Below are 20680 nucleotides of genomic sequence, written 5' to 3' on the forward strand. Positions count from 1 at the left end.
TTGTGGTTTTTATTGTAAGCATCTTGAATTTAACTTTATTATAAGAAACAATACACATGAAGTACTGGTAATTACTAGGGTCTGCCTTAATTTTCTCCCATTGGCCATTCCCAAGTATCACCTGTCCAGGAAATCTTTAAAAACAAGCTGTTGGTGGCTTTATGTTGTATTGCTTGTTGGTTTCTTACTGAAAGTTTGGGTGTCTCCTGAGGATCCTTACAGAATGTGTGATCAATTCTTAGGAACTTGGAAACTTGTCTCTAGTGAAAAATTTGAAGACTACATGAAAGAACTAGGTGAGCAATACATTTTTTTTTAAATGAAGAATCTTATAATTTTTTTTCTTTTTTTCCCTCTTCATGTAAACTGTAATGGGCCTGGGGTTTACCTTTGCAACTTTAAAAAAAAAAACTACAACAACCTTATAACAATGTTCGTGAGGGACTAGTTAACTGTTGTCAGTAGAATTACTAATTCTTGACATGCATTTCCTGGAACATATTATATGCAAGGCATCTCATGAGTATATTTAAGGAACATAATCAACTGGGTTTTTTTAAATTCCATTTAGGGATCTGATAGAGTACTGAGGTATATAACATAGTTATTTAACTCCCATCAATAGCTTGAAAATAATGATGTTATTTATAGCCTTAAAATGCCCTGCTGGGGGTGGGAGAGAGGGGAAAAATAGGTATCGTAGGAGTTTCCTCACTGTATTTCAATATCTCCACATTTAAGAGAATTCCTTTATATTAAACACAAATTTAGGCTCTCAGAGCAAATAGACTATTTTATTTTTTACAACCACAGCAGTGTAATGGATCATATTATGCTTTTTCTAGCTGCTGTGTAAGCCTATTGCATTGAGTGGGCTTGTAGTAGTGTAATTGGTTGGACTGTGTAAAGAGGCCTGCATGAAATCTAGTTCCCTGTCTAGTGTCTGTTATGCTTCTATTGGGTGAACAGGAGTCAAAAGAAGTAACAGCTTCTTTTTGTCCCTAATGGATGCAGCTATGGCTAAATACTGTGGTGGCCTTTCTATCAAGTAAAAAGGTACTGATTTCATATAGCCACCCTTCAAATTAGGAAGGCTTCTTGAAGGATCTGAGTTACTCTAGAGTAAAAGCTATTACCTGGTATGTCAAAGCTAAACAGGTGATCAATTACACAGGTGTCTGAGCTAACTTATATAGTGGTTTATTTGGGGAGTCCCAAATAAAGCATACACTTCTAAATGTGAGGTGAGAAGAGGCAAAAACCCAAACTGGCTTGCATAATCCTGCTATTAAATCAGACTTGTAGCCCAATTATTGTTTTATTATAACGAACACTGAGATCTTGTATAGTAACATTCACTGGCATGTCTTTAAATCCTTTACGAAGGACAGCAGGGCCATTAACCTCTTTCACTATCTTTAAAATGGGGCTAAGTGACTTGCTGAAGGTCACTCAGCAGGCCAGTGGAAAAGCTGAGAAAAGAACTGAGGTCTCGAGTCCTGACCTAGAGCTAGACCTACTAGGGAACACTGCATCCCATAACTGTGTTGTGACATCACCTTGGGGATCCCCTGCCTCCTGCACCCCCATAGTGGCACGAACAGACTCCACCAGCTGGTAGAATAGAAGGGTTTTATTTCTTCTCCAGGATACAAAACAGCATAGATTTAATCTGGTTACAGGGCAAGCCTAGGATGCTTCAGCCCCCCTTGAGATGGGGGGAACTGGGCCCCTAAATCCCAGGCCCCCTTGCTTAGACTACTTCCTCCATGATTCCAGACAAACTCAAAACTCTCCTCCAGCCCTGCCCCCCAGCTAGGGACCAGACCCTGCCCTCCTCTCTTTGTCTCTGCCCCTGGGAGGCAACTGGTCAGACAGGTTGAGACCTTTGCCTAGTGACTCATCCCCTGTCCTGCTGAGCTGTGCTACAAACAGCTGCCAGTGGAAGTCGCCCACAGCCCACTACCCAGCATAGCTACCAGCACTACATCACGTGTGCCTCCCTGATTCTGTCTCTGCCTTTTCCTTCCATGTCTGATTTGACATGGGTGATAGGGAACCTCTGAATCCCCAAAATATCCTCAATCTTTAATAAAGGTGCCTGGAAATGTTTTATCAAAATGAAAATTTATCTCAGAGGATCAGCTAAAGCGTCTTTAAGCCTGCTGACTACATGAGGGGTGTGGGGGGAGGGGAGAGAAGAATGCACACCTATATTTGTGTATGGGGGAGGGAGAAACAGGGTGCATTTCTGTGCATGTTGTCCTAATCATTGCAATGTCTATTCCCAAGCCATCTTCTATGTGTTCTCCTTCTTGCCAGATAGAAGGAAAGTCAGAAGTTCTGTTTTTTGATCAGAGTAAAAGCTTAGATAGTATCTTGTATGTTGTCTTCAGGGGTCGGTTTTGCCATGAGGAAACTGGGAAGCCTGGCAAAGACTTCTGTGACCATAAGTGCCGAGGAGGATTTAATAACCATCAAAACAGAGAGCCCCATTAAAAATGCAGAGATCTCCTTCAAGCTGGCCCAAGAGTTTGAGGAAACCACAACAGATAATAGGAAAACTAAGGTAAGTAGAGTGGGGCAATGCTTGGTGTTTCTGATCTGCTTGTGATGTGTGGCTTTTCTTTCTCTTTGGGCTGAAGGAGGGGATAGGATAATCTACTTGAAAGCACGACCATCTGATGGTTTTCAGATAGGGCTGTACCATGTCTCTGGAATTTTCATTAGGACACACCTGAACATGATATGGTGCTTGGGAGTTAAGTTGCCCTCTTGCTCTTCCTCTGGAAGAGTAAATCTTTCAGCTTGCTGTCCTGTGTCTTTCCAGAGTGTTGTAACCTTGGACAATGGCTCAATGATTCATGTGCAGAAATGGGATAACAAAGAGACCACAATAAAAAGAGAGGTGGTAGATGGGAAGATGATTGTGGTAAGTGAGACTATTCTTGCTGTCTGATCAGTGAACACTGATCTTTACAGATAGCCAAATCCCCATGCTTGTCCATATGATCCAAAATATGAGTTTCAGTGCTTTGATAATAAAATGAGGGGTATTCACTAGTATCTTTGAACAGCAATGGAAACTGTTGTAGCCACTTCTAAGCACTGCTCAGACCAGTAAACTAAAAGGTATGAGACCAGTGGATAACTAAACTACCACACTTGGCATGGAATTATATTAGACTGCAGTCCATTTTGCACTTGCCTTCATATTGCACTTGCAGAACCACTTCCTTTAGAGCAAGACAATAGAAATCTCTTGTAATTTCAGTGGACTTCTCTTGAACCTTCTAGGAATGTACGATGAAGTATGTCGTCTGCACTAGAGTCTACGAGAGAGCATGAAGAAACTTTCTGCAGTTGACTACAACTTGCTGCTGGGAACTAGCTCAGTTCCACAAGATAAAGGTCACTTATTGTCTTTTGTTAAAGCTATGAACGGTTTTGTGCCCATAATGTACCATACTTCACCTTACTTGCAACTTGTTTGAACTGTGGCAGTGAATAAAATATTTCCAAACTAATGACCTAAAGTGTTTGGGTGGTGGTGATGCTGGATGCCTTGGAGTGATGTCTACCTAGCAATCAGGCTGCTGAGGCCTGAACCTTGGCAGCTTTCAACTTGCATTGGCCTGGAGCCCAGGTAGCCCAAGCCTAAACATCCCTTACTCCTAACCTGTCAGCTGGTACAGGCCAGCTAGGGAGGATAAACCTGGAGGTTATGGCTACACTGCACACTTGTTTCAAAATAACTTGTGCTCTTTTGCAATAAGAGCATGTTGCAATAAGAGCATGTATCTACACAATGAGCCCGTTAGAATCAGTTTGAACTGACTTAGAATCATAGCGCTGGAAGAGACCTCACAAGGCCATCAAGTCTAGCCCCCTGCCCAAGGCAGGACCAATTCCAATTAAATAAACCCAGCTAGGCCTTTGTCAAGCTGAGACTTAAACACCTCTAGAGATGGAGATTTCCACCTCCTCCCTTGGTAACCTGTTCCAGTACTTCTATACGACCCTCCTAGTGAAATACATTTCCTAATATCCAACCTAGATCTCCCCCACTCTGACTTGTTCTGTCATTACTGAGAACAGCCTCTCTCCATCCTCTTTGTAAACTTCCTTCAGAAAGTTGAAGGCTGCTACCAAATTCCCCCCTCACTTGTTGTTGCAGGCTAAACAAACCCAAATCCATCAATCTCTCCTCATGCATCATGTGCTCCAGTCCCCTAATAATTTTGGTTGCCCTCTGCTGGACCTTCTCCAATGTGCCCACATACTTTCTGAGGGGGCCCAGAACTGTACACAATACTCCAGATGTGGCCTCACCAGAGCCCAATAAAGGGGAATAATTGTTTTTCTAGATCTGCTGGCAAATGCTCCTCCTAATGCAATCTAATATGCTATTGGCCTTCTTGGCTACAAGGGCACACGGACTCATATACAGCTTCTCAGCCACTGTAATCCCCAGCTCCTTTCCTGCAGAACTGTTACTTAGCCATTAGGTCACCAGCCTGTAACAATGCTTGGGATTCTTCTGTCCCAAGTGCAGGACTCTGCATTTGTCCTTGTTGAGCCTCATCAGATCTGTTTAGGTCACTCTGGACCCTATCCCTGCCCTCCAGAGTAGCTACCTTCCTCCATAGCTTAGTGTCATTTGCAAACTTGCTGGTCATTAATAAAGATGTCAAACAAAACTGGTCCTAGACTCAATCCTTGGAGCACTCTGCTAGCAACCAACTGCCAACCTGATATCGAGCTGTTGATCACTACCCATTAGGCCAGACAGTCTAGCCAGCTTTCTATCCATCTTACAGTCCATTTATCCAATCCACATTCCCTCTTCTTGTTAAGAATATTGTGGGAGACTGTATCAAAAGCTTTGTTGAAGTCAAGGGCTATCATATCCACAGAGCCAGTTATCGCCTCATAGAAGCTTAGATTGGTCAGGCATGACTTGCCCTTAGTGAATCCCTATTGACTATTCCTGATTGCTTTTTTTCTCTCTTCCATGTGCTTCAAAATGGATTCCTTGAGGATCCCCTCCATGATTTTTCCAGGGTTTGAGGTAAGGCTGACAGGGCTGTAGTTCCCTGGATTGTCCTTCTTCCCTTTTTTTAAAGATGGGCACTATATTTGCCTTTTTCCCAATCATCTGGGATCTCTCTGTCTCCATGGGTACGTCTACACTGCCACCCTAGTTCAAACTAGGGTGGCTAATGTAGGCATTCATTCCATGAGGAGTAATGGTAGTTCGAATTAGAGAGCCTAATTCGAACTACCTACTCCGTGCTGCGGGCACGGAGTCCGCACCAAGGGGGATTTAAAAATGGCGGCGCCTGGCAAGATGCAAATGAAGCCCAGGATATGTAAATCCCGGGCTTCATTTGCAACTCCAAATGCCTACATTAGCCACCCTACTTCGAACTAGGGTGGTAGTGTAGACATACCCCATGAGTTTTCAAAGATAATGGTCAAAAGCTCTGCAAAGATATTTGCCAAATCCCTCAGCACTCTCAAATGCATTAAATCAGGCCCATGGATTTGTGTATGTTTAACTTTTCTAAATAGTTCCTAACTTATTCTTTCCCCACGAAGGGCTGTCCACCTCTTTCCTATACTGTGTTGCCTAGTGCATTTGTCTGGGAGCTGACCTTGTTTGTGAAGACAGAGGCAAAGAAAGCATTGAGTACTTCAGCTTTTCCCACATCCTCTGTCACTAGGTTACCTCCCTCATCCAGTAAGAGCCCCACAACCTCTGATCACCCTCTAATTGCTAACATGCCTGTAGAAACCTTTCTTCTTACCCTTCACATACCTTGCTAGCTGCAATTTCAATTGCTCTTTTGCATTCTTGATAACTCCCCTACATTCTTGAGCAATATATTTATACTCCCCAGTCATCTCTCCAAGTTTCCCCTTCTTGTAAGCTTCCTTTTTGTGTGTGTTCACCAAGGATGTCCCTGGTAAGCCAATCTGGTCATCTACCATATTTGCTTTTTTTAATATGCATCAAGATGGTTTCTTCCTGTACCTTCAATAAGGCTTTTTTAAAATACTGCCAGCTCTCCTTCACTCCTTTTCCCTTCATGTAAGCATCCCAGGGAATCCTGCCCATCAATTCTCTGAGGGAGTCAAAGTTTGCTTTTCTGAAGTCCAGGATGTGTATTTTGCTACTCTCCTTTCTTCCTTTGGTCAGGATCCTGAAATCTACGATCTCAGGATCACTGCTTCTCAGATTGATCCACCTCTCCTTCCCCTACTAATTCCTCTCTGTGCGCAGCAACATCAGGCTGCGCATGGCCCCTGGTTGGTTCCTTCAGCACTTGTACCAAGAAGTTATCCACAACTTTCTCCAAAAACTTTCTGAATTGTCTGTGTACTGCTGTATTGGTCTCCTAACAGATGCCAGCGTGTGTAAAGTCCCCCATGAGAACCAGGGCATGTGATCTGTAAGCTTCTCTCAGTTGTCTGAAGAAAGCCTTGTCTACCTCATCTACCTGATCCAGTGGTCTATAGCAGACACCAACCACAACATCATCCCTGTTCCTTCCACCTCTAAACTTAACTCATAGACTCTCAACAGGCTTTTCTCCCTCTATATACAAGAGCTCTGAGCAATCATATTGCTCTTACATGCAATGCTGCTGCTCCTCCTTTTCTCCCCTACCTGTTCTTCCTGAACCGTTTATATCCTTCCATGACAGTGCTCTAGTCATGTAAGTCATCCCACCAAGTCTGTTATTCCAATCAAATCATAGTTCTTTGACTGGGCCAGGGCTTCTAATTCTTCCTGTTTGTTCTGTAACCCCTCCTTTCATGAGGAGTAAGGAAAGTTGAAGGAACAGTGTTCTTCCTTTGGGTAGACAACACCAAAAGCCAAATTGAGCTACTTTGACTTCAGCTATGCAATGAACATAACTAAAGTTGTGCACCTTAACTCAATCTTAGCCCCCCAGTGTAGATATACCCAAACTGGTCTACTTGCTTTACTTATGAACGGGTTTACTCCAAAAAGGCCAAACCATAAGTACAAGATTGGCTCCTCCCTATTCTGGAGGGTTAGCCAAAAAGAAATGGACGTTAACTAATTGAGGGAGAGATCCAAAAGTGCATTCATGATGGGGTCAAAGGCATATGGTACATAGGACATTAACTTCTTAGCATTCTTCTTGGAATAGGGGAGTTTTCCTTTAGAGGCCTAGAACGGCCCACTGGAACTCTGGCCAAGTGGGAAAAGGAATATAGTCCAACAGTCACAGAGCTTCCCATGGAGGTCTTGGAAATGGACCAATTTTCTATACCAGTGGTGCGCAACCCATGGGTTGCAACCTCCCAAGGGGGTCATGGATGTCTTCCCTAGGGGACAGGGGGCTCACGGTGCTTAAATCCGGCCAGGGGCTGGGCCCAGATAGTTAGCAGCCCCGACGGCAGGGGGAGCGCAGATCAAAAAAAGTAGCGCACCATTGTTCTATACTATTAAATCACTATCTTCCTCTCTTTCTGGACCTCTTTTATTACTTGTACTAGCCAATTAGCCTGTGATAAGATGGGATTTTCAGGTCTCTCCTCCACATCGGTCTTCTCTCCTGAGCCTCCAGTCTCTTGCTCTGTGTCTCTTTCTCTCTCCTCCTCCTCCTGCTTCCCCCTCCCCAGCTCTCCTCCACCTTCTGCCTCTCGTTTTCTTCTCCCCTTCCTGCCTCTCACTCTCTCTCCGCTCTCCTCTGTCTCCAGTGGGGATGCACACTCATCCAGGCCCCACCCCATGGGTGTGTACATCACTGCCCCACCCCCTTTGCCTCCCGCCGTGGTGCTCGGCTGACTTCTGTGCCGCTCAGCCGGGCTGCCGTGTGGGAGCAAGCAGCTGTTTGGGCCCCGTGCTGCATGGGGAGTGCGGACCCCAAACAGCAGCTTGTGCTGCTTGCTGCCACGCGGTGGCCTGGTTGAGCGGTGCAGAAGTCAGCCGAGCACCCCGGCAGGAGGCAACAGCGCCGCCCAGAGGGAACAGCCAGTGTTTCAGCATTACAGAGTCACAGACATTGGGCTATTATATATATGATTAATCTCAGGAGAGACAGACACAATGCTAAAGATGAGGGTACTAACAATTTTACATAATGGCATAAGAAGTCTTTCTGTCTAATATAGTGCCTTCAAACTGCTGCCGTATCTCTTCAATGATCCTTGTCTTGTGTAGTTATTGAATGACAGAATTCTGCAGCATGTGAGTAGCTCACACTATTACTTCATTTACAAGCTTGATTCCTATCAGAAAGGAATGAATAAAGATATTGGCTGGCTTGCACACTACCTTCTACATCCTAATGACTTTACCCTCCAACCTAACAATGGGCACTTACAGAGTGCAAACTGTTCTTATCAGCCTCTTGTAACTTTAACAATCTAATTCACCGAAAGTGACGAGGAGTGCTGTGGCACCTTATAGACTAACTGAAGTGTTGGAGCATAAGCTTTCGTGGGCAAAGACCCACTTCGTCAGATGCATGGAGTGGAAATTTCAATGGACACAAATCAGATATTAGGAATGGCAACATACAAAAACCTGTAGGGGAACACTTCAATCTCCCTGGACACACAATTGCAGATCTAAAGGTAGCTATCCTGCAGCAAAAAAACTTCAGGACCAGACTTCAAAGAGAAACTGCTGAGCTACAGTTCATCTTCAAGTTTGACACAATCAACTCAGGATTAAACAAAGACTGTGAATGGCTCGCTAACTACAAAAGCAGCCTCTCTTGGAATTCACACCTCCAGATCAGCTACTAGAAGTGGGCCTCATCCTCCCTGATTGGATCCACCTCGATTCTGGCCTGCATATTTATACCTGCCTCTGGAAATTTCCACTACATGCATCTGACGAAGTGGGTCTTTGCCCACGAAAGCTTATGCTCCAACACTTCAGTTAATCTATAAGGTGCCACAGGACTCCTTGCCGCTTTTGCAGAATCAGACTAACACGGCTACCCCTCTGATACTTGACAATCTAATTCACTATTTTCTCTTTCTCCTTCCCAATACTCTGGTTATCGGAAGCAGTGGGTTGTGCCCATGAAAGCTCATGATACCATCTACATGTTTTGTTTGTCTTTAAGGTGCTACTCAACTATTTGTTGTTTTTCTAGTTATAGACTAACTCTGCTACCTCTCTGAAGCTGCTGAGTGAAAGGTAACTCCTATTAGAAATGTATTTCATGGGCATTTGTGCTGCTCGTTAGAGTGCTCTGCTGTTCCTCAAAAACAAGGCAAATGATTTTCCCTTGGTTTCCCATACCTAATTTTAAATTGCTGGCACCACTGTCCTCCCCTCCCCCTTTTTTCAGGCATATGTAACTGAGGGCTGCAGTTTGTAAGCCTGCTGGGTGTGTGTGGGGTGGGGACCTGATCTGACTACGTATCTCTGTGCCCTTCTGTACCAAACCAGCAGCTGCCCTTTGCAAACACACGAACAATGAAGGCTGTAGGTTGCAAGCATCCTTTCCCAAGGACAGCTTTGCCAGGTCAGAGAAGTTGGCCCTGTATCTTCGATTTGCTTATCAATCAGTCACTGACTCAATTGTTGAACCAGTAAAAATAGGTACATTGTGAGTTACTATTTGTGTGACCAATCAGATCGCTTAGCCCCTGCTAACAGCCTGATGTTCAGCTCCCTTATATGCTGCATGAGTGCCTTCTAGAGACACAGTGGTTTGTGTATGCAATGATTCCATGTGCCCAGAGAACTAAGACTAACCTCCTGCTCCCCCTCAAAGAGCCATACCTTGGCAGGTTCTGGCTGCAAACTATTCAAACATTGAGTATGAAATATTTTATTCATCAGTGTTCACATTTGCTATAATAGCCATGACGTTCGATAATATTCTACTGTTTAATAAGACTAAAACTATCACTGAATCAAATGGATATGCAACAATACAATCCTCCATGAAGATGGAGTTCATCCCACTCGCTCGTAGACCCTAGTACAGGTGACATCATTCAGAGTGTATTCCTAAGGGGAAAACAGGTGTTATTTGCAATTTCAATATTTATTATAGCAAAATTTAGGAAAAGCAATTAAAGCTTTAGTGCTTAAAGGCAATGGTAAAATTATTGACTTTAATAGGAATAAGACTGCATTTTGTGTTAAGTAATACAGGAGAGACATACAAAGTTAGTTTGGGAGACTGAACCTAGAGTTTATATTCCAAATTTTGATTAAAGGAAAGATTTTAAGATGGGTACATAAAAGTTAGTTGATTTCACCCAGTAAATACCATTATTTCAAAAAGTTATTGAATGAAACTGCTGTTTACTGTTAGATAAACTAAACATGCACCTGATCTTAAATGCAAGTAACAAATTATTTAGGGTGAATATAATCATAACTCCAGAAAAACAAATCAAAGGGTTCAAATCAATGCAGCATTTTCATGAAAGAAGCAGGAGTTTGTATCTGAAAGGACAATAGTAAAAGCAAAGCATGTAGAGTGCACATTTAAAAAATACTAAAGTAGATTTCTTTCCTACATGTAGAATGTGATTCAGAGGGTCCCCAAACAGGTAAAGCAAAATGCAGGACAATGTAGCACTTTAAAGACTAACAAGATGGTTTATTAGATGATGAGCTTTCGTGGGCCAGACCCACTTCCTCAGATCAAATAGTGGAAGAAAGTAGTCACAACCATATATACCAAAGGATACAATTAAAAAAAATGAACAAATATGAAAAGGACAAATCACATTGCAGAACAGGAGGAGGATGCGGGGGGGGGGGGGGGAGGAAGGAAGGTAAGTGTCTGTGAATTGATGATATTAGAGGTAGGGAGAGTGGGATGTTTGTGAGTTAATGGTATTAGAGGTGATAATTGGGGAAACTATCTTGGTAATGGGTGAGATAGTTCAAATGTTTGTTGAGTCCTTTTTGGAAAGTGTCGAATTTTAACATGAATGACAGTTCAGAGGATTCCCTTTCAAGTGCAGATGTAAAAGGTCTTTGTAGCAGAATGCAGGTGGTTAAGTCATTGAGAGAGTGTCCTTTCTGGTTAAAATGGCAAGAAACTGTTTTCTCTTTGTGATCTTGTCTGATATCTGTTTTGTGGGCATTAATCCTTTGGCGAAGTGTCTGAGATGTTTGTCCAATGTACATAGCAGACGGACACTTTCGGCACATGATAGCATAGATTATATTTCTGGATGCGTAGGAATATGTGTTCTTGATCTTATAACTCACTTGGTTAGGTCCAATAATGGTATCAGCAGAATGAATATGTGGACAAAGCTGGCAACGGGGTTTGTTGCAAGGGAAGGTACCAGGGTTGGTATTAGTGTGGTATGTCCTGTGGTGGTTGGTAAGAATCATCTTGAGGTTAGGTGGTTGTCTATAGGAGACTATGGGTCTGTCTCCCAGAGCCTCTTTGAGTATGGTATCCTGTTCCAATATAGGCTGTAGTTTATTGATAATGTGTTGGACAGGTTTAAGTTGGGGGCTGTAGATGATGACAAGTGGTGTTCTATTGTTGGTTTTCTTGGGTCTGTCTTGAAGTAGATGGTTTCTAGGTATTCGTCTGGCTCTTTCAATTTGCTTTTTTATTTCTCTGGGTGGGTAGTTGAGGTTTATAAATGCTTGGTAGAGATCCTGAAGCTTCTGGTCTCTGTCAGTGGGATTAGAGCAGATGCGGTTGTATCGAAGGGCTTGGCTATAGACGATGGATCATGTGGTGTGTTCTGGATGGGAGCTGGAAGCGTGTAGGTGACTGTATGAGTCGGTGGGTTTTCTGTAGAGAGTGGTGTTCTGAAATGTGATTTGTCCTTTTCATATGTGTTCATTTTTTTAATTGTATCCTTTGGTATATATGGCTGTGACTATTTTCTTCCACTATTTGATCTGAGGAAGTGGGTCTGGCCCACGAAAGCTCATCACCTAATAAACCATCTTGTTAGTCTTTAAAGTGCTACATAGTCCTGTATTTTGTTTAATCTGTTTAAGGCACTCTTAACCAAGTAGAATGTCCATGGAAGTGGGGGGAAAGCCGGGGATTTGCACTATGTTGAATAGCTAGTTTACTTAAATATGTTAGTACCACTGAATCACATAAGTGCAGTTTGCCTTTAAATTTCCTTCAACATACAACAAGAACACATGGGGGCAATATTCAGCTGCATGACTATTCACTGAAGGAAGGTGAAGAGCTCACTGAGATTCATCCGTTTCTATATCAAATTTTCCCCTTTACCTAGTTTTCATACACTCATGTCCCAATGCTGGAGAATCATTTCCTCTAAATCACTCATTCATCCATTCGTTAACTCAGAAGGGGATGAGATTTGAATATATACCATACTTAAAACTGAAATTTTCAGCTGCTGGCTGCATCTTTGTAACATTCAGTGTTTACACAGTGGAAATGGACTCACCAACACCATCTTCCCATCCACCAGTTTTCTCTTCATGGTGGCTTTTTTACCATCCCACATCTGCACATGAGTCATTGAGTCATTTTCTATAGTCACAATGCTCTGCACAGACAAATACAAATAAAACATGAAAACATAGCCTGAGTTTCTCAGAATAACAACTTAAATGAACTTTACTCCAGAGTTAATAAGACCCACAACATTCTTATAATGTAATATCAGTTCCCCATTTGCTACATACACCCCTTCACTGAAGAACACTTCTTCTTGCACGGCCATTCAGATAACTGGAAGACTCTTGTGTCAAAGAAAAAAACAGACTTCCCATTCTCCACACAAATGACTGGAACAATTCCTAAAGAAAACTCTAGTCTTCACCTTGGTTTTCCTGTCATCCACGGTGATTTCCTCAAATTCTTGGCCCAGTTTGAAGGAAATCTCTGTCACTTTAAAGGCACTGTCAGTTTTAATGGTCATCACATCCTTGTGCATGCTGATTATCACTTTGGGTTTGGCCAAATTGCCCATTTTCCTTTGGGCAAAGCCCAGTCCTGAAGATGAGAAAGAAGGAACCATTTGAAATTCAACATTCACAAACAGAAAGAGTTCTTGGTTAGATTGCCAGGTACTTGAGGAAGAGTATCCTCAAAGGCAAGACTTTGGAAAGAAAAAATAAGACTGTACCCAAGCCATATTTAGATCCAAGTATAAGGCACAATTTTTTTGATAAGTCTTTGTCCCAGAAACTGCACCAGTAACATTATAATAAAGACCTTTAAAAAACTCCAAAGAGTTAAATTTAATACCTCTCTACCTCACACCCACACACAATTTTCTCTCTCTCAGTTTTTGGTATACTGTGGCAGTTTTGTTCAGCACTCACATACTAAAGATAACAAATGTCTAAGACAGGAATTTATTGTGGCCTCTGAAATAAATTCATTTTAGCACCCAACATTTCCATTTGTTCGACATGGGATGATAGGCCCCTTGAGTTTATTTAGAATTCATTAGTAATGTAGTAGTTGCCTGGCAAACACAGCTAGAAGGAGTTGGGGAGGAAAAATAACCACACAGAGATGATTTTCATTGTAAATTACCAGAATGACACTTCATTCCCCTTAACACTGGAACATCAGTAACTTACAAAGTGAAGAAAGTCAAGAGCAAGGAAGGAAAATTTTACACATCACATTATATACCCTGAAGCAAAGGGCAAACTCAGCACTTACTCTCTGAAGACAGACATTTCCATTCCCCTTTCAAAAATAATATCTCCTCCTACTCTCACCTAGTTCTTTCATGTATTCCTCAAAGTTTTCACTGGAGACGAGTTTCCAGGTTCCCAGGAAGAGCTCAGGAGTTGTGGGAATTTGCTGGGCATTGACAAGAACAGCTGCTGCTACCATGGAGGGGATAAAAAAGCCATGAGATACGTCTCACCCTAACAACTTATCTTTAAAAATGGCTTGAATATGTAATACTTAAGGCCTGCTAGTGATAGATAGTGTAAGGATGAAACATGGGTAGGAATCCGATTCCAATCATCAGCACTTTTATTTCTTTTGCCACAGTATTGAAAACAAAGCTTTTTACAAATGTCATATAGTTTGGTAGTTCCAAACTCTGGTACCCATCAAAAATATAAATATTATGCTAGAGAGCCATATTTAAAAGGTGGGGAAATAAAATGGAGGCCTGCCAGGGTGTTAAAAGGCCTCCAAGAACAACCATATGAACTAAAATATCCTTCTTTGTGACAACAGGATATGTTGGAATCAGGGGCAATTTAACTTACATCTTTACTGTTAAGAAACTTGAGCTCCCCATCCTGCCCCTGTGGAGCTCAAGACCAAATAGCATGGCCCCTGCCCTCTTTATCATCTTGATGGATGTGTTTGAGGTCTCTAGATTGAGTGACTGCATCATTTATCCAGGGTCTAACTCATTGTTTGCGCTGCCAGAAGTAGTAACAATGACACCAGATTTTACCATCCCATACAATTTATAAAGTTTAAACTGTTTTCTTATGAAATCAATTCTATTGCTCCTCACTCACCCAAACTTGATGTGTGTCAGAGAGAGAGAGAGAGAGAGAGAGAAGTACTAATAAACCTATGCAAAGCTTCTGGTAGGATTTGGTACAAATCTTCATTCTCTGGCTTTCCTTCCCCACTGTTATGTTTTTAATCAAACGGTTATTTTAATAGCCTCTTTTCGTGACTTGCACTGATATTACTGATATACAGATGCTCCAGAGAAACTTCTAGACTTTGCAATAGTGGACACGTGTCTTTCTCTCTTACATCTCTTTTGTTGTGTGCAGTTTGTTACAACAAACCATGTTAATGTCTTACATTCAGATAAATGAACATGTGGCAAATTCTCACCGGCTGTGTCTAGATTGCATCCCTTTTCCGTAAAAGGGATGCAAATTAGACACATCGCAATTGCAAATGAAGCAGGGATTTAAATCCCCCCCACTTCATTTGCATAAACATGGCTGCCGCTTTTTTCCGGCTCAGAGCTTTGCCGGAAAAAAGCACCAGTCTAGACGGGGATCTTTCAGAAAATAAAGCCTTTTCCAAAAGATCCCTTATTCCTTATTTTAAGAGGAATTTTAAAATAAGGAATAAGAGATCTTTTGGAAAGGCTTTATTTTCCGAAAGATCCCCTTCTAGACTGGTGCTTTTTTCCGGCAAAGCTCCGAGCCAGAAAAAAGCGGTAGCCATGTTTATACATATGAAGCGGGGGGGATTTAAATCCCCGCTTCATTTTCACTTGCGATGTGTCTAATTTGCATCCCTTTTACAGAAAAGGGATGCAGTCTAGACACAGCCGGTGAGAATTTGCCACTCTCATTAGGGTTCTGAAGTGAGAAAACAGGGTCTTGCATGATCCCCATTAAAAGGTTCCCCCCTCCAGTCAGCTATACTCTGGTTTCTCATTGTGGGCCTGACACAAAACCTACTGTGGACAAAGAAAGACTCACACTGACTTCAATGGGCCCTATATAAATAGGGCTAGAGCATGCCTGTCTGTGAAACATTGCATTCATCTTTGCAAAAAGGTGATGCAGGAAAGCAGGGGTTTCTGGAGAGTCCTAATATGAACCTCAGTAAGGATTGGCTCACTGAGAATGCCCAGGCTGAGAACTATGTTGAAACACCAATCTGTCTCTCAAATTGGTGTAAGAATGTGAAGAAACCACACTAGAAAAACATCATAGTGACTAAAGTTTTCCTGATCAGCTGGAACGGGGATGAGAGTGTTTTTAAAAGCAGAAGTAATATAAATCTCCAGTTTGGTAGAAGGGACTGTTGTGCTGAAATCCAAAAGCAGCTGTGGGGTTAGGGATGAATTACCTCTACTGTAATCTACAAGGCCTTGTGCCACTTGGTCATAGACAGAGTAGGAGACAATTCAACAAGATAATTAAGGGAGAAAAGATTACTTTAGCTGGAAAGAAATTGGGACTTGCTTGGGGATGAGTCAGGATATACTGGGGAGTCAATGAAAGAAGCAAACTAAACAGGCAAGATGAAACAAGGGTGAAAGATTAGATCATACTGTGGAAGTGCATTTGAAGAGCTGCATTCCTTCAAATGCTAGACACCACACTACCACAATGCTAGGAAAAGAATATCAGGCCAAAGACATGGAGACTGGGAAGGAATGAACTCTTAGAGACAGGAATTGGCTTCTTTGTCTGTGTACTATGATAGTAATTTAGGATAAAAAATAATTAGGAAACATACTTTTAACATAACATATCAGTAGTGTCCACACTACCGTAATAGGTTCAAATCACCTGCCGATTATACTCATATAAACCAATTAAAAACAACAGTGGAGCTGCACTAGTGTAACTGATATTAGAGTTTAGCCCAATGCCTTTAATTACATATTACATTGGTTGAGTTTCCTAACTATGTAACATATCAGCTGCCAGGAACACTGGAAACAGAAGAAAGTTGATGTAGCCTTCCAGAATATTGGCATTGGAAACAGTTCAGAAAAAGGCAACAAAAATGATTAGGAGTTTGGAACAGGTCCCATATGAAGAGAGATTAAAAAGACTGGGACTTTTCAGTTTAGAAAAGAGAAGACTAAGGGGAATATGATAGAGGTCTATAAAATCATGACTGGCATGGAAAAAGTGAATAAGGAAAAATTATTTACTTATTCCCACAATAAAAAAACTAGAGGTCACCAAATGAAATTAATAGGCAGCAGGTTTAAAACAAACAAAAGGAATTTTTTCTTCACTCAGCACATAGTCAACCTGTGGAACTCCTTGCCAGAGGATGCAGTAAAGGCTAGAACTTTAACAGGGTTCAAAAAAGAGCTAGATAGATTCATGTAAGTTGGGTCCATCAATGGCTATTAACCAGGATGGGTAGGAATGGTGTCCCTAGGCTCTGTTTCTCTGGAGACGGGTGACAGTGGAGGGATCACGTGAGGATTACCTGTTATGATCCCTTCCTCTGAGGCATCTGGTATTGGTGACTGTTGGCAGACAGAGTACTGGGCTAGATGGACCTTTGGTCTGACCCAGTATGGCCATTCTTATGTTCTTAGAATTAAACATGTACATGGAAATAGAGCATGCTTGGGGTCAGCTGAAGCAACTGAAAAGCCGGCATTTGCAGGGACAGCTATCACTAATGGGGTGATTTGTGGGCACATAACAACCTTTTAATGGCAATTAGTGTAAATAGACTATGGTATTAAAATAAAAAGACTTCATTTCACAATTAGAAGAAAAATAATAGGTTGCAGTTTCTACAGCTTCATTGGTATCACATATGCTGTCCATTGCAATTTTCATGAGGTAATATAGTTGAAGCGTTCTTGGCACACCATACCAGCACGCCCAAGGGGACGGAACAGGTACATGATGGAACAGGTACCAGTGGTCAGGCTTCTGCTCAGAATCAGTGTTCACTCAGGCATCAGCAGGATCCTTTACTGCCACATCATATGCTGAGAAATAAAATCAAGATGTTACACACACTACATTCTGTATTAACAAATGCACAGTCTTAAAAGACACAGCCACCAGTTAATGGCAGTGATGCTGAGGCTCCAGCTGCATGGCTTTCCACCTGGCCGTGCTGCACAAAACATTTAGCTTCTTTAAAGCAAATTAGCTAGGAAAGCTGAAACACATGTTTTCAAGAAAAGGAATATTGTTAGATTTTGGGCCTGCACCTGTTTTGCAAAGGCCTTACACTCATGAGAGACAGGTTTTATTCCCATCAGTAGCCATCCGATTTGCTGTGGGACCCCGTGTTGATCTCTTTGGCCCACTTTTCCAGAAGTGATGTCTAGTTCTGGGTGCCGGGGCTTTGGAATGCCCAACTTTAGACATCAGGAGCCTGTTTCTCATTGCTGAGCACTCACAGCTCAGTCGGAAGCCCACTGGACTGATGATTGCTCAGCACCTCAGAAAATCGGGGCCCAGGTGTCTGAAGCTGGGTAACCACCCAAAACTAGGGCCGAATTAGAAAATGTGCCTATTAATTTCTCAGGGCCACATTGTAAGCCCCTTGCTCTCATTGCTGAGCAGTTACTTACAAGAGCTGTCTCACTGACCTCAACAGAAGCGTTTGCATGATTGGTACTTGCTCCCACCAGAGAGCATTGACAATGTGGCCTTAGTTCAGGTTCTTCTCTAAAATGGGGACAGTATGTTCCTTCCTCAGAGAGCCTGTGTGTGTGGCTACATTCGCTCCTGTTAGTAACGTGCTTGCAGATCTGCAGGTGGATGCAGCGATCTGGAATTCTTATGTTCCAGCTAATCAGTCCTGAAGACACCTGCCTTGTTTGTGGGCACCTCTCTAGAATCACACCTTACCTGCACAGCAGGCCTCACAAAGTGACTTACCCTCTCTGAGCAGGGTTAAACCACCTCTGAAACACAGACACCAAATATTAGCAGCACAGAGGCTTATCTTCACAGCTATCCAGAGGGCTAAACACGTGCACTATGCGTGTTTAGTCTCAGATCACAGACAAAAAACAGTCAACATTTAAAACAAGAGTCTCAGCCTTTCCCCGCCCCCGCAGCTTGCCAACATTTGGTACATTCCTTTGACCTGCTAAGTACCCATTCCCCAGCTCCAGCAGTAGGCGGCACTAGAGAGCTCTGACTCCAATCAGAAAAGCTACAGGAGAAAATTCACACAGCAGATAGATCTGTTCCACTGGTGCCGGGGTGATGTCACACCATGGAATAAGCATTAGACTTTACAAATCAAGTGTCTTAACTGATTTATTGATGTGATAGATGCATCTGCTCTGTTTCTGTGACCTACATAGGGGACTCTAGCTAATGAATATCCAGCAGATCAGTAAAACACAGGAGTCTCATCAGCTGCATGTCCATACTAGGCAATACATTGAAAGCCTATAATTAAACTATTGCACAGAACCTACTCACCTCTGCATAAGCTGATTAGATAGAATGGGCTGAGTGGATTCCAATAATGGTGATGCTGTATTTCTTCTGTAGGCCTGATGTTGATTTGGACCTTTGTGCACTACTGTAATTCAAATAATAAATGAACTGAGCAAGTGTCTTGCTTTCCCCAAACCACTCAGGATGAATATTTTTTTGAAAATTTCACCCATTCCATCATTTCTGATAAAAAAAAGTTATAGCAAAACTATATTGTTACATTTAAAAATTCCCGCAACCTTTTCTTTATCAAGTTGTAGTGCCCCATCCACTGGAGCAGAAATTTGAATTTGGTAGGGTCGGAAGGTGTATTAAGAATGTGTCACCTTTTGTCATCTCTGTGAAAATCCACCCACATTTGGCCAGGTGAAAAAATCTTTGACAGTCATATGTGCTCAGTGGTTCCATCCACACTGATCATGTGCTAGCCCCAGGCCTGCAGGACTTTACCAGGCACCAGAACTAACAGCTGGGGGATTGTCTCTCTTGTGCTCTCAGTTCTCCCACTGCTAGTGCTCAGCAGCATTGAGGAGGAAGCTGCATGATTCAGATGCAGCAGGGATAACAGTCAGACAAGGGAGGTGAGATGAGTTGACTAGGGAAGGACCCGGGGAGCTGGGAAAGCTTGGAACTGGAGGCCAGCAAAGAGGGAGAAGGAAACTGGGACTAAGAATTGGAGGTGGGGGAGACTGGAACCCTGGATGGACACCAGGATTGGCTAGGCAATGCAAGTGGGACTTACAAGTACAAGGGGCTAATGGGAGTGGGGAAAGAGCACATGAGGATCCAGGGAAAAACAGGCAATGGTGGGGCAAAGCCAGCAGTCTGTGGGGTAGAAGGAGATAGAGGAGGGCAGGCAGATTTGGCAAGGAGCCAGGCTGTGGTGGGAATGAGAACTAGCTCAGCAAAGACACTGGCTAGACCAGTGTTTCCCAAATGGTGCTCCGCAGAACCCAGGGTTCCACGAGGTGAAAGTAAGGGTTCCGCGAGGAGCCGGCCCGCAGACACCGGCTCCTTCTCTGGTTCCCCGGCCAGCTTTCAGACACCTCCCTTTGCCCCTGCACTGCTATTCTGCATTGCTAACAGCAGCAAAAAATGTGATTTTTTTTAAATATGTGCAATTAAACATTGATCTAATGACCTTGTTTAGCATTAGTTATTATTAGCCTTACTGATTTGTGGTCTACTTTTTCAGCTCCATATATAAGACTGTTATTAGGGGTTCCTCGAAATTCGTTCAAGTTTAAAAGGGTTCCATAGCCAAATAAAATTGGGAAACACTGGGCTAGACAATGATGAGAAGACCGAGAGGAGACTGGAACTGCCTGGGCAAGTTGAATGTGAGTGGGACGAAGAGCTACAGCTGGGGAAGAGAGCTGGAAGAGTGACAGCTGTCAGGGGATAGGGCAGAAGGGGTTGAACTCAGAGGTGGCAGAAATACTCCTGTAATGGGGGAGTCAAAGGTATAGCATGGGAGCAATTGATCTGGCTCCTGCCTGCTCCTCAGGCTGATCCTAGACACTGCAATGGCTACTCCAGCCTCTCCAGGGGCCACACTCACCTTTGTCTCCAGTCCCATACACAGTTACTGCCTCCCAGTTTGCAGAAATATGCCTTGCCCTGGCCTGATGGAGAAGAGGGAGTGTCAGAACCTAAATGTCTCTTAGCACCCAAAAAACCAGTCAGCCAATGAAGAGGTAGCAACTGGAACTGGGGTAGGAGGGTGAAGAGAAGTAAGAGGGGAAAGTGGAGCTGAGCAGAAGCACAAACACAGATCCCCTGCCACAATATTTCCATTGC

General features: G+C 42.9%; 2 protein-coding genes across 3 annotated transcripts; one reads left to right on the plus strand and one right to left on the minus strand.

The window, feature by feature from the left end:
- The first annotated feature begins 137 nt into the window (after nucleotides 1-137).
- On the plus strand, nucleotides 138-3530 carry LOC102448043 (myelin P2 protein-like). The gene is made up of 4 exons (XM_006135286.4): nucleotides 138-296; nucleotides 2397-2569; nucleotides 2831-2932; nucleotides 3298-3530. Exons 1-4 carry the CDS (start codon nucleotides 224-226, stop codon nucleotides 3346-3348), a joined length of 399 nt encoding a protein of 132 aa, XP_006135348.2. The 5' UTR covers nucleotides 138-223; the 3' UTR covers nucleotides 3349-3530.
- Nucleotides 3531-9826: 6296 nt separating this feature from the next.
- Nucleotides 9827-17425, minus strand: LOC102449561 (myelin P2 protein-like). 2 transcript variants are annotated; one of them, XM_089776214.1, is made up of 5 exons: nucleotides 17286-17425; nucleotides 13709-13816; nucleotides 12796-12968; nucleotides 12418-12519; nucleotides 9827-10012 (listed from the first exon to the last, which is right to left on the minus strand). In XM_089776214.1, the coding sequence occupies exons 1-5, from the start codon at nucleotides 17314-17316 to the stop codon at nucleotides 9959-9961; spliced, it is 468 nt and encodes a 155-aa protein (XP_089632340.1). In that variant the 5' UTR covers nucleotides 17317-17425; the 3' UTR covers nucleotides 9827-9958. The 2 variants fall into 2 exon arrangements, with proteins under 2 accessions (XP_089632340.1, XP_025046637.1); XM_025190852.3 differs by having other exon boundaries at nucleotides 13709-13819; nucleotides 17286-17424.
- Nucleotides 17426-20680: the final 3255 nt, after the last annotated feature.

The sequence above is a fragment of the Pelodiscus sinensis genome, chromosome 2 (genome assembly GCF_052426305.1).
Source record: "Pelodiscus sinensis isolate ZL-2025 chromosome 2, ASM5242630v1, whole genome shotgun sequence".
Classification (NCBI taxonomy): Eukaryota; Metazoa; Chordata; order Testudines; family Trionychidae; genus Pelodiscus; species Pelodiscus sinensis.

Coding starts and splice junctions, on each gene's coding strand:
- LOC102448043 (XM_006135286.4), top strand. CDS start 224: ATGTGTGATCAATTCTTAGGAACTTGGAAACTTGTCTCTAGTGAAAAA. Junction 2,570..2,830: donor CAGATAATAGGAAAACTAAG/GTAAGTAGAGTG, acceptor GTGTCTTTCCAG/AGTGTTGTAACCTTGGACAA. Junction 2,933..3,297: donor TAGATGGGAAGATGATTGTG/GTAAGTGAGACT, acceptor TGAACCTTCTAG/GAATGTACGATGAAGTATGT.
- LOC102449561 (XM_025190852.3), bottom strand. CDS start 17,316: ATGTACCTGTTCCGTCCCCTTGGGCGTGCTG. Junction 13,820..17,285: donor CCGTCCCCTTGGGCGTGCTG/GTATGGTGTGCC, acceptor CCTCCATGGTAG/CAGCAGCTGTTCTTGTCAAT. Junction 10,013..12,417: donor TGGATGGGAAGATGGTGTTG/GTGAGTCCATTT, acceptor TTTTCCCCTTAG/GAATACACTCTGAATGATGT.